The 16,829-nt window shown below is 38.1% G+C and overlaps 1 protein-coding gene across 3 annotated transcripts; it reads left to right on the forward strand.

The window, feature by feature from the left end:
* Positions 1-1,609: 1,609 nt before the first annotated feature.
* lrrc4bb (leucine rich repeat containing 4Bb) lies at positions 1,610-14,987 on the forward strand. 3 transcript variants are annotated; one of them, XM_026200585.1, is made up of 5 exons: positions 1,610-2,032; positions 2,132-2,208; positions 8,028-8,161; positions 8,283-8,553; positions 9,166-14,987. In XM_026200585.1, exons 4-5 carry the CDS (start codon positions 8,311-8,313, stop codon positions 11,095-11,097), a joined length of 2,175 nt encoding a protein of 724 aa, XP_026056370.1. In that variant the 5' UTR covers positions 1,610-2,032; positions 2,132-2,208; positions 8,028-8,161; positions 8,283-8,310; the 3' UTR covers positions 11,098-14,987. The 3 variants fall into 3 exon arrangements, with proteins under 3 accessions (XP_026056370.1, XP_026056369.1, XP_026056368.1); XM_026200584.1 differs by having other exon boundaries at positions 1,611-2,032; positions 8,028-8,177; XM_026200583.1 differs by having other exon boundaries at positions 1,611-2,032; positions 8,028-8,168.
* The last annotated feature ends 1,842 nt before the right edge of the window (positions 14,988-16,829 follow it).

Below are 16,829 nucleotides of genomic sequence, written 5' to 3' on the forward strand. Positions count from 1 at the left end.
TTTTGTTTAGAAATGTTTTGGTTTGTAAACTGTGCTTGATATGTGCAGATTTCTCTCCTGATTCAGATGAGATGCCTATTTTAGCCAGAAGCAATGGTTAAACTGTAAAACTGTAATGATGGGATTGTTTCTTACAAAAAATTGATGGACTGTAGTGCTGTGGATTACTTGTGGGTTATTGTGATGGTTTTATCATCTGTTTGGACTCTGATGATGGACTACCATCATTCTGACGGTACCCATTCACTGCAGAGGATCCACTGGTGAGGAAGTATTGCAATGCATTTCTCCAAATCTGATGAAGAAACAAACTCACCTACATGGTCTGACTAACATGTTTAGAAATATATATATATATATATATATATATATATATATATATATATATATATATATATATATATATATATATATATATATATATATATATATATATATATATATATATATACATGCAGGACCTTCACAGACCACTGATTGAAAACCCTGGAGCTGAACTTTGAACAAACAGCTTAAATGACTTACTCCATCATGCTGTCATCTCTGGCAAACATTTAGTGTGAGTTGTCTATTACAAACACAAAGATATCAACATCTAATGAAAACAACAAAAATAAATGTTGTTTATATGTAGCTCAAGTTACAAAACTAGCAATTTAAACATCGTTTAGATAAGTGCTTTTCAAAGGGTGTCTCATTATGGGGCCTAATTTTGTGGATGAAATGAATTTGTATTTCATGTCAAAATGCTGTTACTTACTTAAGACATTTTGTGAACTAAATATTCATCCCATGAAAGCGATATTTATTTTGCCCTGTCTGAATCACAGAGTGAACTTGGTCCACAAAATTAAAATGGCTGGGTCACACTTGACATGCTATTAATAGTTTGTGCGTCTATTTTATTAAAAACTACAACATGGTGCTAGCAGCATCAAGGCTATGGGTTCGATTCCCAGGGAATGCATGAAAAACAATGTACACCTTGATATGCAAGTCACTTTAGATGGAAGCATCATCCAATTGCATAAAAGTCATGTAAAATATGGATAATAAGGTTGTGGATAGTGATGTAAAAACAATGCTAAATGAATCATAAAATGGTAATATTTAATCGTTTATACATTCAAACACTGTTTTTGGTGCAGATATTAGCTGTTATTATGTAGGACCAATCCAGTTTCACTGGAAAATTAAACTGTTTTTTTTTTGGATATGGCAATTTCATATGAATTTGTACGATTTTTAAGAAAAAAGTCAGCACGAAGGTCCACTCCTAAACATAAACTTTTAAGATTCATGAAATTGTAAGCCAGACTGCATTAAATACAGGTTCACCTGCATAAACAGGTGTCATTTAAATGTTTATTTCTGCTTATGCACTTCAAGATAATACTAATTTTAATGTATGATTATTTACTTAAGATAAGGTAATGATGTAATGTCCAGGGTGAACTCTGAAGCACTGCTTTAGACAAACAGCATTGCCATCTTAAATATATATGTTAAGCTTCAGTTGGGTATAAATGGGATCTCAAATCCATCATAAATGATCTGACAGTCGTCCTGCAGATGAAAGATGCATGGACCACTGGACGGATAGATGTGTAAATGCATGTCTGTATGGAAACAGGCTTCAGCAGGTGTGTTTTGTGCATGTCTCAGTGGTCTGCTCTTCAGCTGGCCGCTGTATTCAGGACCGTCGCTACGGACTTTACGTAAGATGTTGCGCTGGGTGCAGCATCCGTCTCTCTGTACGGCCACGACGCGCACGATCTGCCTGCATACACTTAGAAAAATGCGCCAGTAGGTTTGTACGCTTCTTACCCCGGATAATCAAATTACATTCGATTTTCACACTCTACGGCGAGCGATTGCATCCTATTTATTCCAGCGGTGGTATGATCTGTTAACTATATTCACCGTTATTCACCGTCTCGGCGCGCACTGACGCGCTCCTGATCTGCGAGAGACACCGAATCAACGGGGGGAAAACCATTAGAAGAAGATCCGTCGAGGGATAAAGGAAAAGGTACGACATGCATTCGATCTGATGCAAGAAATCAAATGCTGTGAATTGCATTTGATCATAGTTCATGCTGAATGATTGACGCGCATTGATTTGATTTAGGTTTCCACATGGTTATGATGTGTATGATTCATTAGAAGAGGATCCGGATGATGTGATGGATGCATGAGAGGAGAACGGTAAGAACTGTCATTCAGCGTTCGTTTTATTTCTTTATTTAGCTATGTTTATTTATTTCGATATTTATGTATAGAAATGAATCTGGCCGTTTGGAAACACGGTGATTTGGTGGTATGGGATGTAAATGATGGTTCGGCTTGATTTGCATTTTTCTTTCTCATTATCCGTGAATTACACAGACACCGTGTGCCATTTTGTTGCGCGTCTTCGAGGGAGCGAGCGCGCCTGTGTGTGTGTGTGTGTGTGTGTGTGTGTGTGTCAGGGCCTTACTTGTGTATTTCACACGCGTACGACGGTCTCCGTTAAGACGCCGCAGTCTCTAACGCATTCAGATGCACCGTTTTTCTCTCATAAAAGAGGAACAGACCCAATGCAGACGCGGTCTGTCATGATGGAGATCGCCGTGTATGACGTCCTATGAAGGTTAATTAACAATCAATATAAAGGCTTATGCAATAGATGTTTCATTTGTGCATTCGAACGTTTTTTTGGCCTGTGGCTGGTTTTAACGAAGCCTCAGTGCAAACAGAGCGCCGCCACCCAACCGGATTCCGACACCCAGCATCTGCAAATCAATTTAACGTTGTCATGGTTACAGTGAAGCTGCACCACCGCACCTGTGACACACACACACACAAACACACACACACACACACACACACACACACAAGCGAGTTGCGCCTGCGTGTGATGGACAAAGATGTTAAAGCCATATTATCAGACCACTTTCTTTAGAATTCTGAATGATTTTCATTGTGTTTCTTCAAAAGATATTTTCTACTGATGTAAGACAACGAGCGAGTTTACACGCACAATCCTACTCTGTACTTTTATTACCTAAAGGTCATACACTTGTTTTTTTTTTTTTTTTTCTTTACTCAGTTTTTTTATTCTCATTACCTCGATCTGCATGTAAATACCCTCACCGGTGTTCTTTTCAGCTTTTCAGTCTGCGCATGTGTTCTGCGCATGCCTGAATATGCTTTGATGTCAGAAGTTATATATATATATATATATATATATAAACAAATTACAAATTTGAAATGATCAATGGTTTTATTTTTTTATTTATATATATATATATATATATATATATATATATATATATATATATATATATATATATATATATATATATATATAAAATAAAACCATTGATCATTTCAAATTTGTAATTTTTTTTTTTTTTTTTTTTTTTGCACGATTTTGGTCATATTAGGTGTTTTTTGTTATTTGATCAATGTCAAAAGTATCTGTATACCTACATTTTTGCCTTTTACCCCAATTTTGCATTGCATGTAAAAACCTTTACTTGTGTTCCCAAATGTTTACTCTGTTTGCATTATAACATCAAAGCTGTCAAATTTGTCAAACATCAAATTTGTTGGATGAGTTTTTTTTTTTTTTTGTAATCCATGTTTTGTGGTTGTAAGGGAAACAGGTCAGTTTAGCTCAAAGGGAATCATTTAAGATTTTAAAGGGAATTTGGACAGAATCACTGTTTCACGGCTGATCACTGAGATGGCCAGCGATTCATTGAACGAGCCGTATAACATCAACTCTGCAATGGATATTAATATCCAAAGTATAGTGAAAACACTATAAATTAGCACAGTAACAATATCGACAGTTTAAGACTTTAACTTGTAAGCACAAGACACTTCCCTTTTCAATAAGAATAATGCTTTATTACATAAATCTAAGACATATAAAGTTCACATAAGCACATGCACTCACACATTCACACAAGTTGCAGGAAGAGTGAAAGTTAGGAAAGAATGAGTTTAAGACAGGGACGGACTGGGAGTGAAAAACAGCCCTGGATTTTCTCCCAAATAGGCCCACCACAACTACAAACAGTCACTAATATTTCACAATATTACAGCATTCCTGAAACATTTATGGCAAATAACATCATAAAACCCATGGTGACCCTGCTGACAAAAACAATACAAACCATCACAGAAATTCTAATGATTTCCACTACAAATACCACTACAAACCATCAACCTTTAACCATTACAACCATTAAATAATGGTATCATGTAGTGGGTTTTGGGACATATTCCATTAGATTTAGTGGTTTTAACAAAAGCCACCAACAGAAGGCGACCAATTAACAGTAAAGACCGACAGACACCATTACCATTTCCATTAAAACCAATACAATTTCATTATAACCAGTAAAACCATTTCAAATAATGTGGTTTTCATTTTTTTTTTCAGTAGGTGATTTAAATAAATGCATTATTGTATGAACTAAAATACTTGAAATCTATAGAAAGAGCAGAACGCAAAATGTATAATATGAAAATAATAAGCATAAATCTAGAATCTAGTGTGTGATGTTAATCAGACTTATCACCTTATAGGCGATTTCATTAATTCAACTCAATAGGCCTAGATCTTACAAGTAAACCAAATCGCTGCTGTCTCTTTATGAAAGAATGGAATATTTATGTCAGACAGTGCGGAGTAATAAATAGCAGTGAACGTTTGGACTAGGAGTATTTGGGATTTTAATATAGTACTCATTGGCTACAGGCTCTATAGCAGTGATGGGCAAACTTTGATAGAGACGAGGGCCAGCATTTCTTCTCCTTTATACCAAGATACCAGATTACGAATCCATGTTCAGACACCTTTTACATCTTCTTACTCAATTTCCTTTTTATTGTAGGAAATTAAAGTAGACTATATTTAATAAAATTTGTTTTAAAAGATTGTATTAACTATAAAACGTGTGCAGTTAAGCTAATTGAGAAGGGAAACTTTGTTGTCAGTTGACAGCAATCATCCCAACAAATAAACATCTCAATTGCATTGTCTGTATATTTGCAACAATCAAATGTACAGAGGTCCTATTTTTTATTAGTGGCCTACAAAACATTCTCAAAATAACATAAGAGGACAGTTAAAAAGGGCTCATTAAAAATAAATAGATAAATAGTTATTCCAAATGGTACCATAAAATAACCGGTTAACTGCAGGATTTTTAAAAAATAAAATTTAAGAGCTTTAAAGACCTTTTAAGACCTTTTCAGCCTTTAAACTATTTTTAAGAAAAGGGAAGAGTCAAAGTATAAATTAATATATCCATTTAAACAATTATTATTAAATATTATATTATATTACATCAATATATCTTAATGTCTTAAAGTTTATTCAATGAAATCATAGACTGTTTCTCAATATGCATTACTGTATATAGAGATCTTGGAATAGAGAAACAGCTATAGCCTTTTGAAGTTTAATTTACATACTAATATTGCAATTCTAGTCTTTCTGTCCCCAAATGTAATGCCTCTAATAATTAAGACTTTCTGTATCATTTAAGAGTTTACATGGCTTTTAATTGAAATGATTTAACTTGTGTTTTTAAGATCCCATGGACTCCCTAAGAACATGGTTCAGTGCAAACAGTTCTGTCATGCATTTAGCGAAAAGCTTTTGTTGACTATTGAAATTTGAGGCAAGTGAAACTCTGGCATCCCCATTGTTTGTGTGAAGTGATGTGATGGCTTTTAAATAAAATATTTCCAAACAATCTAAACATAGAAGTATCCCCTTGAACTTGTAGAAACAGATATGTTTACCATCTTGACTGGAAAATGCTGTTTTTGTGGTCAGTTTTTCATTTACGGCCTTTGGACGGCCACTTCTCCGGAATGTCCAGATGGCCTTTCCGCTCCTGGTTTAAGAGAATGAAAATGTGAAATCCCAAGCAATACGTGAAATTGCATAGATATGAAAAACTATCAGTCACTTAATTAACCCTAACATTGAGTTCCTCAATGAAGTTAAAAATATATGAGATACATCAGTGCAGCTCAGAGTCTGGAAGTAAGTTACTTGCATTGCTTGTGTAGAGGGGGTTCCCTTTGTTGTATCGAAAAGGGGGTTTCTTGAGGTTGCTGATTGGCAACAAGTAGTTGTAGTCAGTAGTCGTTGAAGTGACGTCTTGGGAAGTCTGTGGTTGGGAGTTGTCTGGAGATGCAGAATTGTGGGCTGGTTGTAGTTTTAAGCTGCCACTCGTGGTCAGACTCGGAGACACAGCGTTATAAAACTTAACTCAGAACACGAAACTCTCAATGAAAAAGTAAAGTAAAGTTTGACGAGACTAGGTGATTTTTCTTCTCATCATGGCTACGTAGCACCGGGCGTGCAAGCCGAAGCACGCTGGAGTGGCGCTCAAAAGAAAACATAAGTAATGGCAAAAAACATGGCTAAAAGTTATGAATAAAGAGCTAAAAGGCTAAAAGCAGGCATGACTAAAAGCAAAATCTGAAAGCAAACGTTAAAAGCTAAAACTAAAAGCATAAATTTGATGGTGTCCTGAATTTTTAAATTGGCCTTTCGGTCACACCTCAAATGTTGTCTTGACCAATTAGATATTGTCTTTGTTCGGGGTGTTGCAATGTTTGTCCTGCCAATTCATAAATCATATGTTATCTTATCAATCATGTGGTCCGAATTTTCCCGCTCTTACAGGGTATAATGATATTCATTTATAAGTCTTTTCGAGTTCATTTTGGTGCATCTACATCTGTAAAAGACAGTTTCTGTGCCATTCTTTGACATAAGGATGTTCTGTGGAGACCAGAGGTTAAAAGGTCCCCTTAAAGGAATTACAGTCTGGTTCTTATCATGGATTTACATGTAATGTTCATGCTTTGAACATCAATCTTGATTAATTGCCCCAAATTTGAATTAGAATTTATTAAAAAAGTATTGAGCCCCGCACATGACATGAAATAAAAAATAAAGAAATTGTGCGCACGATTTACTAATTCGTTCCCTCACTGTACTAAAACGTGCACACGATTTACTATAGCGTTCCCTTGATTTGCTAAATCGTGCACGCGATTTAGCAATTAGAGGGAACGAATTAATAAATCGTGCACACGATTTAGCAATTAGAGGGAACGAATTAATAAATCGTGCACACGATTTTATATATCGAGTAAGCACAGGATTTAGCCTACAATTTTTTTTCCTGCATGTCATGTATGGGGCTCCGTAAAAAATTTGTAGAATTCAGGAAAAAATATGCATCATTTGTTTAAATATAAGAAGTATTTACTGACATTCTTGCATATTTATCGTCTGTTAGAATATACCAAAACAAAATTCTGCCTAAATGTTTATTTGTAAGGCTGTTTATACAAACAAATTCTGCTGCTATTGCATTACTGTCATCCAGCATTCGTCATGGGTCATTTGATATCAGCATTATTCTGTATTTATTCACAGTAAACATCAGTGTTCAGACATGAGAGTTGTTTTCCCCTTCAGTTCATATGCACAGTGGTTGCATGCACACATTTCTTTGTAATGAATGTCTGTTTACAAGTAACAATATGAATAATGTATTACATTAGCGTTTTTTAAACTAATAATCTGTTTTTATGTTTACAATACCACAAATCTATGCACATTTAATAAAGATAACTTATTTGCAAATATGACAACCTGTAGCCTTCAATCCTGAACCACTAGTTAAATAAACATTAAAACACAAGGCCAGACCAATCCAAATTTGGACGTTTTTTTTGCACGGACGAGAAGAAATGAAAGAGTTTGGTGTTATAATTATGACTACCTATACTATAATAAGCAGTAACAAATAGTGGAAATGAACTGAAATTAAATTCTACTCCGGTTGGGCTAGAGGTCACAACATTTGATTAAACAGGTCAGAGTTTTAATTTGCTAATGTACTGACCCTCACACCCTTAGCTATATATAATATGATAAGATGTACATATATGCAGTTTTTGACCTCTCTTGTCCTCTTTCTCTCTCGTTCCTCCTCCAGTGTTTTTCATTTTAAACAAGCAAGGCCAGTGCTGACTGTGATGATTCTGAGCAGAAGACTCCCGTAGCAGCATCCAGTGCTGTTGAAGACTGTGTGGATTACACTTTGATGCCACAAGATACCTGATTCCACAAGTTAATCGTAAAAAAAGTTAATTCTCTCTCTTGTTTTGTGGATGTCATTATTTAAAATACACTTCCATTTGAGAAGTTCTGAGGGTTTTCGGCACTCACTGTTTGCCTTTTTTTGTTTTAGGAAAGGGGCAGGACATGACTCAGTTGCCATGCAGGCTGCTATTGTAACAGGCATTTTCAGCCCCTCCCCCCTCGTCTGGTTGGTCCAACTCTTGTTGTGGCCACACCTCCTTGGACCTAGATTTGCCGAAACTAGCCCTGCCTGCCCTGCTCCCTGTAGCTGTTCCAATCAAGCCAGTCGAGTGATATGTACCAGAAAAGGCTTAAATGATGTTCCACAGAGTATCTCGTCCAATACTCGATACCTTAACCTCCAGGAGAACTCCATACAGGTAACCTCTCTGTTACTTTCTCCAAGAACTGGACATAAACGCATCCTTCTATCCAAAAACTACAACTGAAACTATAAAGCAACAACCATGCAACCAGCATTTAATTTTTAGAAAAAGGAAACATGGTCAGAGAAAATTGAAAGAGAATCAGTTATGGACCTGTTTACTCCATATGTTTCCCTAAAAAGTTGCTTCAAAAGTTAACAATTGAATTGGTGTGCTGATCCTTAAACGCTAAACTAGACAAGCAAGTACCCAAGATATTCATTGAACTGCCACATTTCTTTTCAAAATGGAACACAGATTTAGCCCTTGTGCTAAAGATACTTGGTCAATGAGCTCTGTTAGTTAGCACTGTAAACCAGTCATCTTCTGTCGAACACAGAGTGACAGATGGTCACGCATACGCATATACTGAAATAGCAAAAAAAAAAACAAAGATGCACCTTTCCTCAGTATGCATGCTACCACAAAGGCATTCAGCGATCTTAATCTTTCATACTGCTGCAGAACAAACAAACCTGTAAGAGTACAGTAGTGATGCAGTAAGCCAGTTTCTTAATGTGTAGGATGTTATAACTTACTATAGTCTCTTCCTTTTTTTTTTTTCAGGTGATCAGGTCAGACACCTTCAAGCACCTAAATCATCTGGAAATCTTACAGTTGTCTAAGAACCAGATTCGTCAGATTGAAGTGGGAGCTTTCAATGGCCTTCCCAATCTTATCACCCTGGAGCTTTTTGACAACAGACTTCCACTCGTACCATCACAGGCATTTGAGTACCTGAGCAAGCTGCGTGAACTCTGGCTAAGGAACAACCCCATAGAGACACTCCCGGCATATGCCTTCCACCGTGTTCCATCCCTGCGACGGTTAGACCTGGGTGAGCTGCGCAAACTCAGTTTCATCTCGGAGGCTGCGTTCGAAGGGCTGCTGAATCTACGTTTCCTGAATCTGGGCATGTGCGGGCTTAAAGATGTACCCAACTTGACGCCTCTCGTGAGGCTAGAGGAACTGGAGCTGTCTGGAAACCAGCTGGGAGTGGTGCGTCCTGGATCTTTCCAAGGCCTAGTGTCTCTACGCAAACTGTGGCTCATGCACTCTCGGATCTCCGTCCTTGAAAGGAATGCCTTTGATGACCTCAAGAACCTGGAGGAGCTCAATCTGTCCCATAACTCTCTGCATTCGCTGCCCCATGATCTATTCACTCCACTGCAGCAGTTAGAGCGTGTCCATCTGAACCACAACCCTTGGGTTTGCAACTGCGATGTTCTGTGGTTGAGCTGGTGGCTTAAAGAAACCGTGCCTGATAACTCCACTTGTTGTGCACGTTGCCATGCCCCACCAGGTACTAAGGGCAGGTACATTGGTGACCTTGACCAGCGAGACTTCACCTGCTATGCACCTGTGATCGTGGAGCCACCCACTGACCTGAACGTAACAGAGGGAATGGCAGCAGAGCTGAAATGCCGCACTGGGACATCCATGACTTCTGTTAACTGGTTGACCCCCAATGGAACCTTGATGACCCATGGGGCGTACAAGGTCCGGATCTCGGTCCTGCATGATGGAACCCTGAATTTCACCAATGTGACCATGCAAGACACTGGACCCTACACCTGTATGGTCACCAACTCTGCTGGCAACACAACAGCAACTGCTGTGTTGAACGTCTCTGCACCTGACCCAGGCAATGACTACAGCTACTTCACAACTGTTACTGTTGAGACTGTAGAGACTGGACAAGATGGCCACGGTTCAGCACGCCAGTTCGTCAACGAGACGTTTATTAGTTTTCCAGGCCCGACAGCTGCATCTGCATCGGCGGGTCCCACTGGCTCAATGCTGTCCTCCTTGTCGCCACGAGCCACACGTGCACCCGATCACCCGTTCACGGTCTCCATCACAGACGTTGCCAACTTGTCGGGTCTTGAGGACGTAATGAAGACGACCAAGATTATCATCGGCTGCTTTGTGGCGATCACCTTTATGGCGGCCGTGATGCTGGTCGTCTTCTACAAGCTTCGCAAGCAGCACCAACTGCACAAACACCACGGCCCGGCTCGTGCCATCGAGATAATCAATGTTGAGGATGAGATCGGATCTGCAGGTGGAACTAGTGGAATCACAGGAGGGAGCACCCTCCAAAAGGGAACAGGATCTGGTGGAGGAAGCGGGCAGAATCCGAGGAATCACGAACCTGAGATCATGACCCTGCCGAGCGTTGGGCAAGCGGATCACCTGAACCACTACTACAAAGCGCACCACTTCAACAACAACGTACTGGGCTTGAACATGGCCTCTGGAATGCTCAACAACAAACCTAACCCTTCCTCCCAAAACAAGGCTTCAACCATGAAAATGGGGACTTCCGGTGATCCCTCCAACCTTGGCTCAACCTCACCTCCCCTGCCAATTCCCATTCCAATGGCGATGACCTTCCATGGAACTCTGAAAGGCCTTAGTCACGTTCCCAACATGCAGACTGAGCCACTGTTGCTATCGAATGGCTCCAAGGAGAGTGTTCAGGAGACCCAGATCTGATTACCCTTGCATACACATGCACACGCAGGAAGGGAAGTAGACTGGTTTATAAGGCAGCATGACTGTCGAGTCTCTGCAGTCTTTGACTTTTGAAACTCTGTCTCTTTCCGACAGATTCTATGGAATATTAATTTTGATAAACAGAGAGACAGGCTTTTACTGATGAAGTGGACAAGGCGCTGTTGAGTACATACGTGCCAAAGCAAGCGTACTTTTGAGTTGTGTCCGCGTATAAAAAAATATAGTCTATATTAAAGTAGTGTAATTACTTAAGTGTTGGTTTGCCACAGTCCAGCGCACAGAGTACACACACAGATGTACAGCAGCTAACAGACCTGTATAAAAGCATACACACATTTACACTTCCCAGAGGTTGACATCATTCTTCATCATACTCACCTCGGTAGGTAGTGTACCTGTGTGTGTGTATGTGAGTGTGTGTGTAAGGGACAGTATTACCTGAGACTAATTCAAAAATAAAGACTTAAACTGCTTTGATCCAGAACACATGCTCATGTTCACTCTGCATCATGATGACATTCTGAATCTAGCACAAGTGAGGATCAGTTCATAAGCTCAGAACTCTAAAGACACCAGTTTCAGGGTGACATACACTTTCATCATACCTAGAGGAGAGGGCAGAGAGAAGAAGGCTTTCCATGTGAACAATAAGAGTACATGACTGCTGTCCTCAGCAAAGGTACCACAGTACCTGCCGCCGTAGTGCAAACTCTTTGTGCATATCTGCGTTCGAAGAGATCTTGAGTGTCATAGTTTGTCTTTTCGCCTGAATTGAAGAGTAACAGGAGTGTGTAAGGGCTATTTCACTGGCATTTGATGTGTGCAGAACGTGTCTTGACTTAAAGTCAACATAAAATGCAACATTTAACTTCTGTAGTATGGAACAGGATATTCAATGGATGCAGGGTGGTGGGACTTGACTCTATTCTTCAGGAATTGATTGGATCATGAAAAGCAGGCGTACCAGAACGGAGTCAAGAGGGATTTGAGACACTAGCCGAACCGGAAAGTCAATTCAGAGGCGGAGCAGGTTACATTTTGATAAAAGATTCCGAAGATATTTTTTTTTTACTTTGCATAACGTGCACAGATGACTGGTGCACAATAAGAAATGAGTGTTAACGGCATCCATTTTGAGTTCATGTTGACTTTAAAATAAGCTGTATTAAAGCTTTGAAATATACTGGGATACGCAGCACAGGGGATTTCGCCAACATGAACAATTTTAGATTTTTAACAGAGAGAGAATGAAAGACATTGTGAAAATGTCCAGATTTTTCTGATGAAAGATTTTGCAATATGACATGTAATCTAATGTAAAAATTTTCAGCTATACTGTTTATAGACCAAATCGCTGGGTTTGGGAATCAGGGTTTAGGGAATGGGATTAATACTGTTCTTGAGCCGCTTCAAATTTAACATTAGTCATCTATTTGGGGGGAAACTTGTATGCCTCACTTTCAGAGAGTATTTTCTTTGAAGAGATTCGCGGATTGATAGGTCCTTCGTGGGAGCCATGCGACAACTGCTGACTACATAAAGCATTCTATTCATCCGTGAATGGCTTTGAAGTTGTATAATAACTATGTGCAATGTGCCATTAATTGGAGTAGAGTACACATGCGTGTATTATTGTAATTGCTGCATTAAACTTTACTCGTTTTTTAATTTACAATTCATCATCTTTTATCAGATTGTTGGTGTTAAAATTGATTCATCCTTTTTCAAATGCTGGGAATTTCTTAAATCAAACTGGGCAATTGTTTTCTGCAATCATTTTACACGTTTGATTAAGGACACAAGTGCTATACATAGTTGTATCCATTATACCCCACCAGTCCTTCAAATGTCTCCCTGCTAGTCTTCATAATGGAATTGTAGGGCGAACTATGTTTTTTTTCTGCTGCTTTCATTGCTTTCCGTATTTCTCCCTACAGTATGAAAGCTGATTGTGTTTGAATATCCAGTGGAGTTGCTTAGCAACAACATCATTGCCAGGAAATGCTCTTAAAAGCTTATTGTAGCACCTGACCCTCATCTGCTGATGCGGAATATAGGTAGATCAGAATTACGTCAGTATCACATAAGTAAAAGGTTAGTTAATGTGAGGAAAGCATCCTACATGCCTCGCTTTGTGTCCTCGACACCAGAGAAGACTGAAACGTGCATATCATTGATCTTGGATCCAATATTTGAACATTTTAGGCTATTAAACGTAAGCAAATTTAATGATTTTGTCAAAACACAACTGTATATTTTTAAATGCAGTGCTAAAGCTTCATGAACAACCGGTTTCTACAAAAAGCCTCGATTTGCTACACGTGTAAGATTCTCATTCTAGAGTATTTTATTGGACATGAAATTGAGTGCATCGGTTAATTTTCCTGAAAGAGAGTGTCTGAAGTTTTTAAATGCATATGTACCTGATCATTTTGGAGATTTTTTTATAAATACACCAGCATATAGCAAACATACATCAACTAAAAGCTACAAATGGGAGTCTTTGTTTGAGCCAGACTTTTGCATTTGAGCCTTTCCATACCTCTTTTTTTTTATTATACAAGCAAACTTGTGAAACGTTAAATGTCCAAATGCTTATCTGCCCAAGATCATGAGGCAGTGTATCAGTACGTCAGCGTTCAGATGTGTGTCATCCCGTAGCAGGTTGTTCTCATCTATGCATCCTCTCTGCGGCCAGCAAAATCACATTACCCTTATGGCTACTGAGAGACAATTCATCTAAACCTTTCCCCGTTTTCGAAAGCTGCTTTAAGCTGATTTCACAGGCTGTGAGATGAAGACACTGGGGCTGAGACCCGTGTTGGAGCTGTTTCTGAATCAGCACAGAAAGATTGTATTATGAGTATTAAATGAAACAGTGCCATCACTGTAGACTCTTAATGTGGTGGCTCTCTCTTTCACCTTCTCACACTGACCATGTGTTCATGTATTGCCATGTATATAATCTAAAGATGTAAATATTCTCTATTTTTTGACTTGCCATTAGCAGAACACGTGTTCTTCAGGATTTAAAACAGAACAAAGCTTTTTGGAAACTGTTTGCATTTCTCTTTCCCTCTATTTATGTGTGAATCTCATGAAAACAGGCCATATTTCACCACAGCATCTAATGAACAGAATTGTATTGTGCATACAGAAAAATAATCTTGGTTTTTGGACCATTAAGGTTTTTTTTTTGGTGACATTTCATTTGATGATAATCAAGCAAATTTTTACCACTAGTGCGGTATGGATATTTTATTTGTGGTTTTGTTTGTAATTTTCAAATTGTATTGTAGATTCTCATTACTGTGCGTAATACAAAAAAGTAAAATCATTTTTAATATATAAATTTGCATAAAACAGTTAGTACATGAGTACATCAAACAGTAACATTATATAAAAAAAAAATTGTGCAATTTTGAGAATGATTTTATTTTGTTGATTTTTTTTCTAATGAAATGTCACATTGCTAAAAAAACGCGCAAAATAGATGAATAATAACATTTTGTGGTGCAGTTTCACCAGTTTTTGGACATTTTTTTTTTTTAGATTCACTCGTATGTTTCTCTGTATCTCTATCTTTAGGACAATACACAAAAAAAAAAAAAAAAAAATCAGTACTGCTGATATCAGCTCTGTTCCATTTAGATCTGTTCTTCATCGGTTTGCCTATTTATTTGTACTGAGTATTTTTAGTTCATTTGCTTTCTTTCCTTTGTTGATGCTGTGTGGTTCGGCTGTGGAGAGCTAGTTGATTGGTCAGCAGTTCCGGGTCAAAGGTTGTGGCAAATGCTTAACTGTGCGTGTGAGCCTCTGCACTATGCTATTCGCTACACAGATGCTCTTTATCAATAAAACATGGACATTTTTGGCTTTAGAACTCTTGACTGTGTGTCTTTATGTTCATCTTTTTAAAAAGGTGTTGTAAATAATATATTTTTTTTAATTGATAAAGGTTCTGTGGCATGTGCATTTTTTCATAGCCAATCAGCAACACTGTCTGCATGCGACATATGTCAGTTGAGGGCGGGGTTTCGGAGAGGGGGTGTGGTCTAGTTTAGCAGCTTCTGGTGGATGTTTGGAAAATGGGAAAATTGCTTACAGCACTGTTGATATTCAATCTATCTTTCTGCAGAATGATTAAATCATTGGTTCTCAAATGTTTTATTTAATTGCCAGATTATATGTTGGACACTGAGCTCAATCATTTATCATACAAGTAAAAATAAGTCCTTTAAAATCAACATAGATTTTTATTTTTTTTCATATAAAAAACCTGGCTGAATAAGAAAATACTTTGCTATCCTAACTGTGCATTAGCTAATGTTCTTGTGACCTTGCATCCCAGCAGTTTGGAACCACATCAAGCTGTTTTGATTTTCAGTCACTAACATAATGCACAGTCAGTCGGTCATTACAGCATAACCCACCTGACAGGTTGATTTGGACTTGTTTGTAATAATGATCCTACTTATTGCATAGTGACTAAAATAAGTAAATAAATGTATATACAAAACCAGAAAACAAGAATGACCTGCAATGTATGGAATATGACAGGTCAAAAGTTTGGAATAGTTACGATTTCTTTAATGTTTCTTCAGGAATCATTTTAATATATTGATTTGCTGCTCAAGAAGAATTTCTGATTATTATAAATATTGAAAAAAGTTTGTGCTGCACAATATTTTATTGTTCCGGTTTATTTGATCAATATAACATTTATTTGAAATGGAATCTTTATTAACATTGTACATTTCATTACTGTCATGTTTGATCAATTTAATGTGTCCTTGTTTACTATTTTATTGTTATTTATTTTATTAAATCTTACCTACCGCACATTTTTAAGTGTTAGATTGTTTCCATAAAAATATTGTGCAGCACCACTGTTTTCAACACTGATAATAATCAGAAATGTTTCTTGAGCAGTAAATCAGTATATTAGAGCGATATCTGAAGATCATGTGACACTGAAGACTGGAGAAATGATGCTGAAAATTCAGCTTTGATCACAGGAAAAAGTTTAACAGATATTCACGTAGAAAATAGTTATTTTAAATTGCAATAATGTTACAGCTTTTACTGTATGTCTAAACAAACAAATGCAGCTGAGGTGAGCAGAAGAGGCTTTTCAGAATCACTAAAAATCAACGTGTAGCCACTGAATATTCCTGAGAACTGAATGTGGGAAGTCTTGGTTTGGTTGTGGCCTCGCCTAAACGCCACACACACTTCCTGCATACACTCCCTGTACTGGTTGCAGCGTTTCCATAGCAACTGTGAAATGTGGGAAACCCTCTGTCCTTCAGAGAGGAGTGAGTGAGGGGGAGCTGCTAATCAAGCGATGGGGCTTCAGCATATAGTGCTTTGGCTCTTGGAAATCATCTGCATTGATGCCACTCGCTGACTGACTGTATGCCTTACTGTATTTTTCCACTGTCTCGTGTCCCACTGACAGACAGACAGACGCAGAGTCTATTTACCATCTGTAGCGACTGCGTAGTGTTTCCAGAGCTCTGAAGGTGCAGGTCACAGGTCTTTATGTTGGCTTGTTATATTTGATAAATATGGGATAGCTATCGGCAGTTGTTGTTAATCAGATTCGAGCATCTGTGAGCATTGAATGTCTGCATCAGTAGTGAGGCCTCTGTTTCCATGACAACCAGGGTCTGAAAATAGCCCTCTCTCTCTCTCTCTCTCTAACATGC

This window comes from Carassius auratus, chromosome 24 (genome assembly GCF_003368295.1).
Source record: "Carassius auratus strain Wakin chromosome 24, ASM336829v1, whole genome shotgun sequence".
Classification (NCBI taxonomy): Eukaryota; Metazoa; Chordata; class Actinopteri; order Cypriniformes; family Cyprinidae; genus Carassius; species Carassius auratus.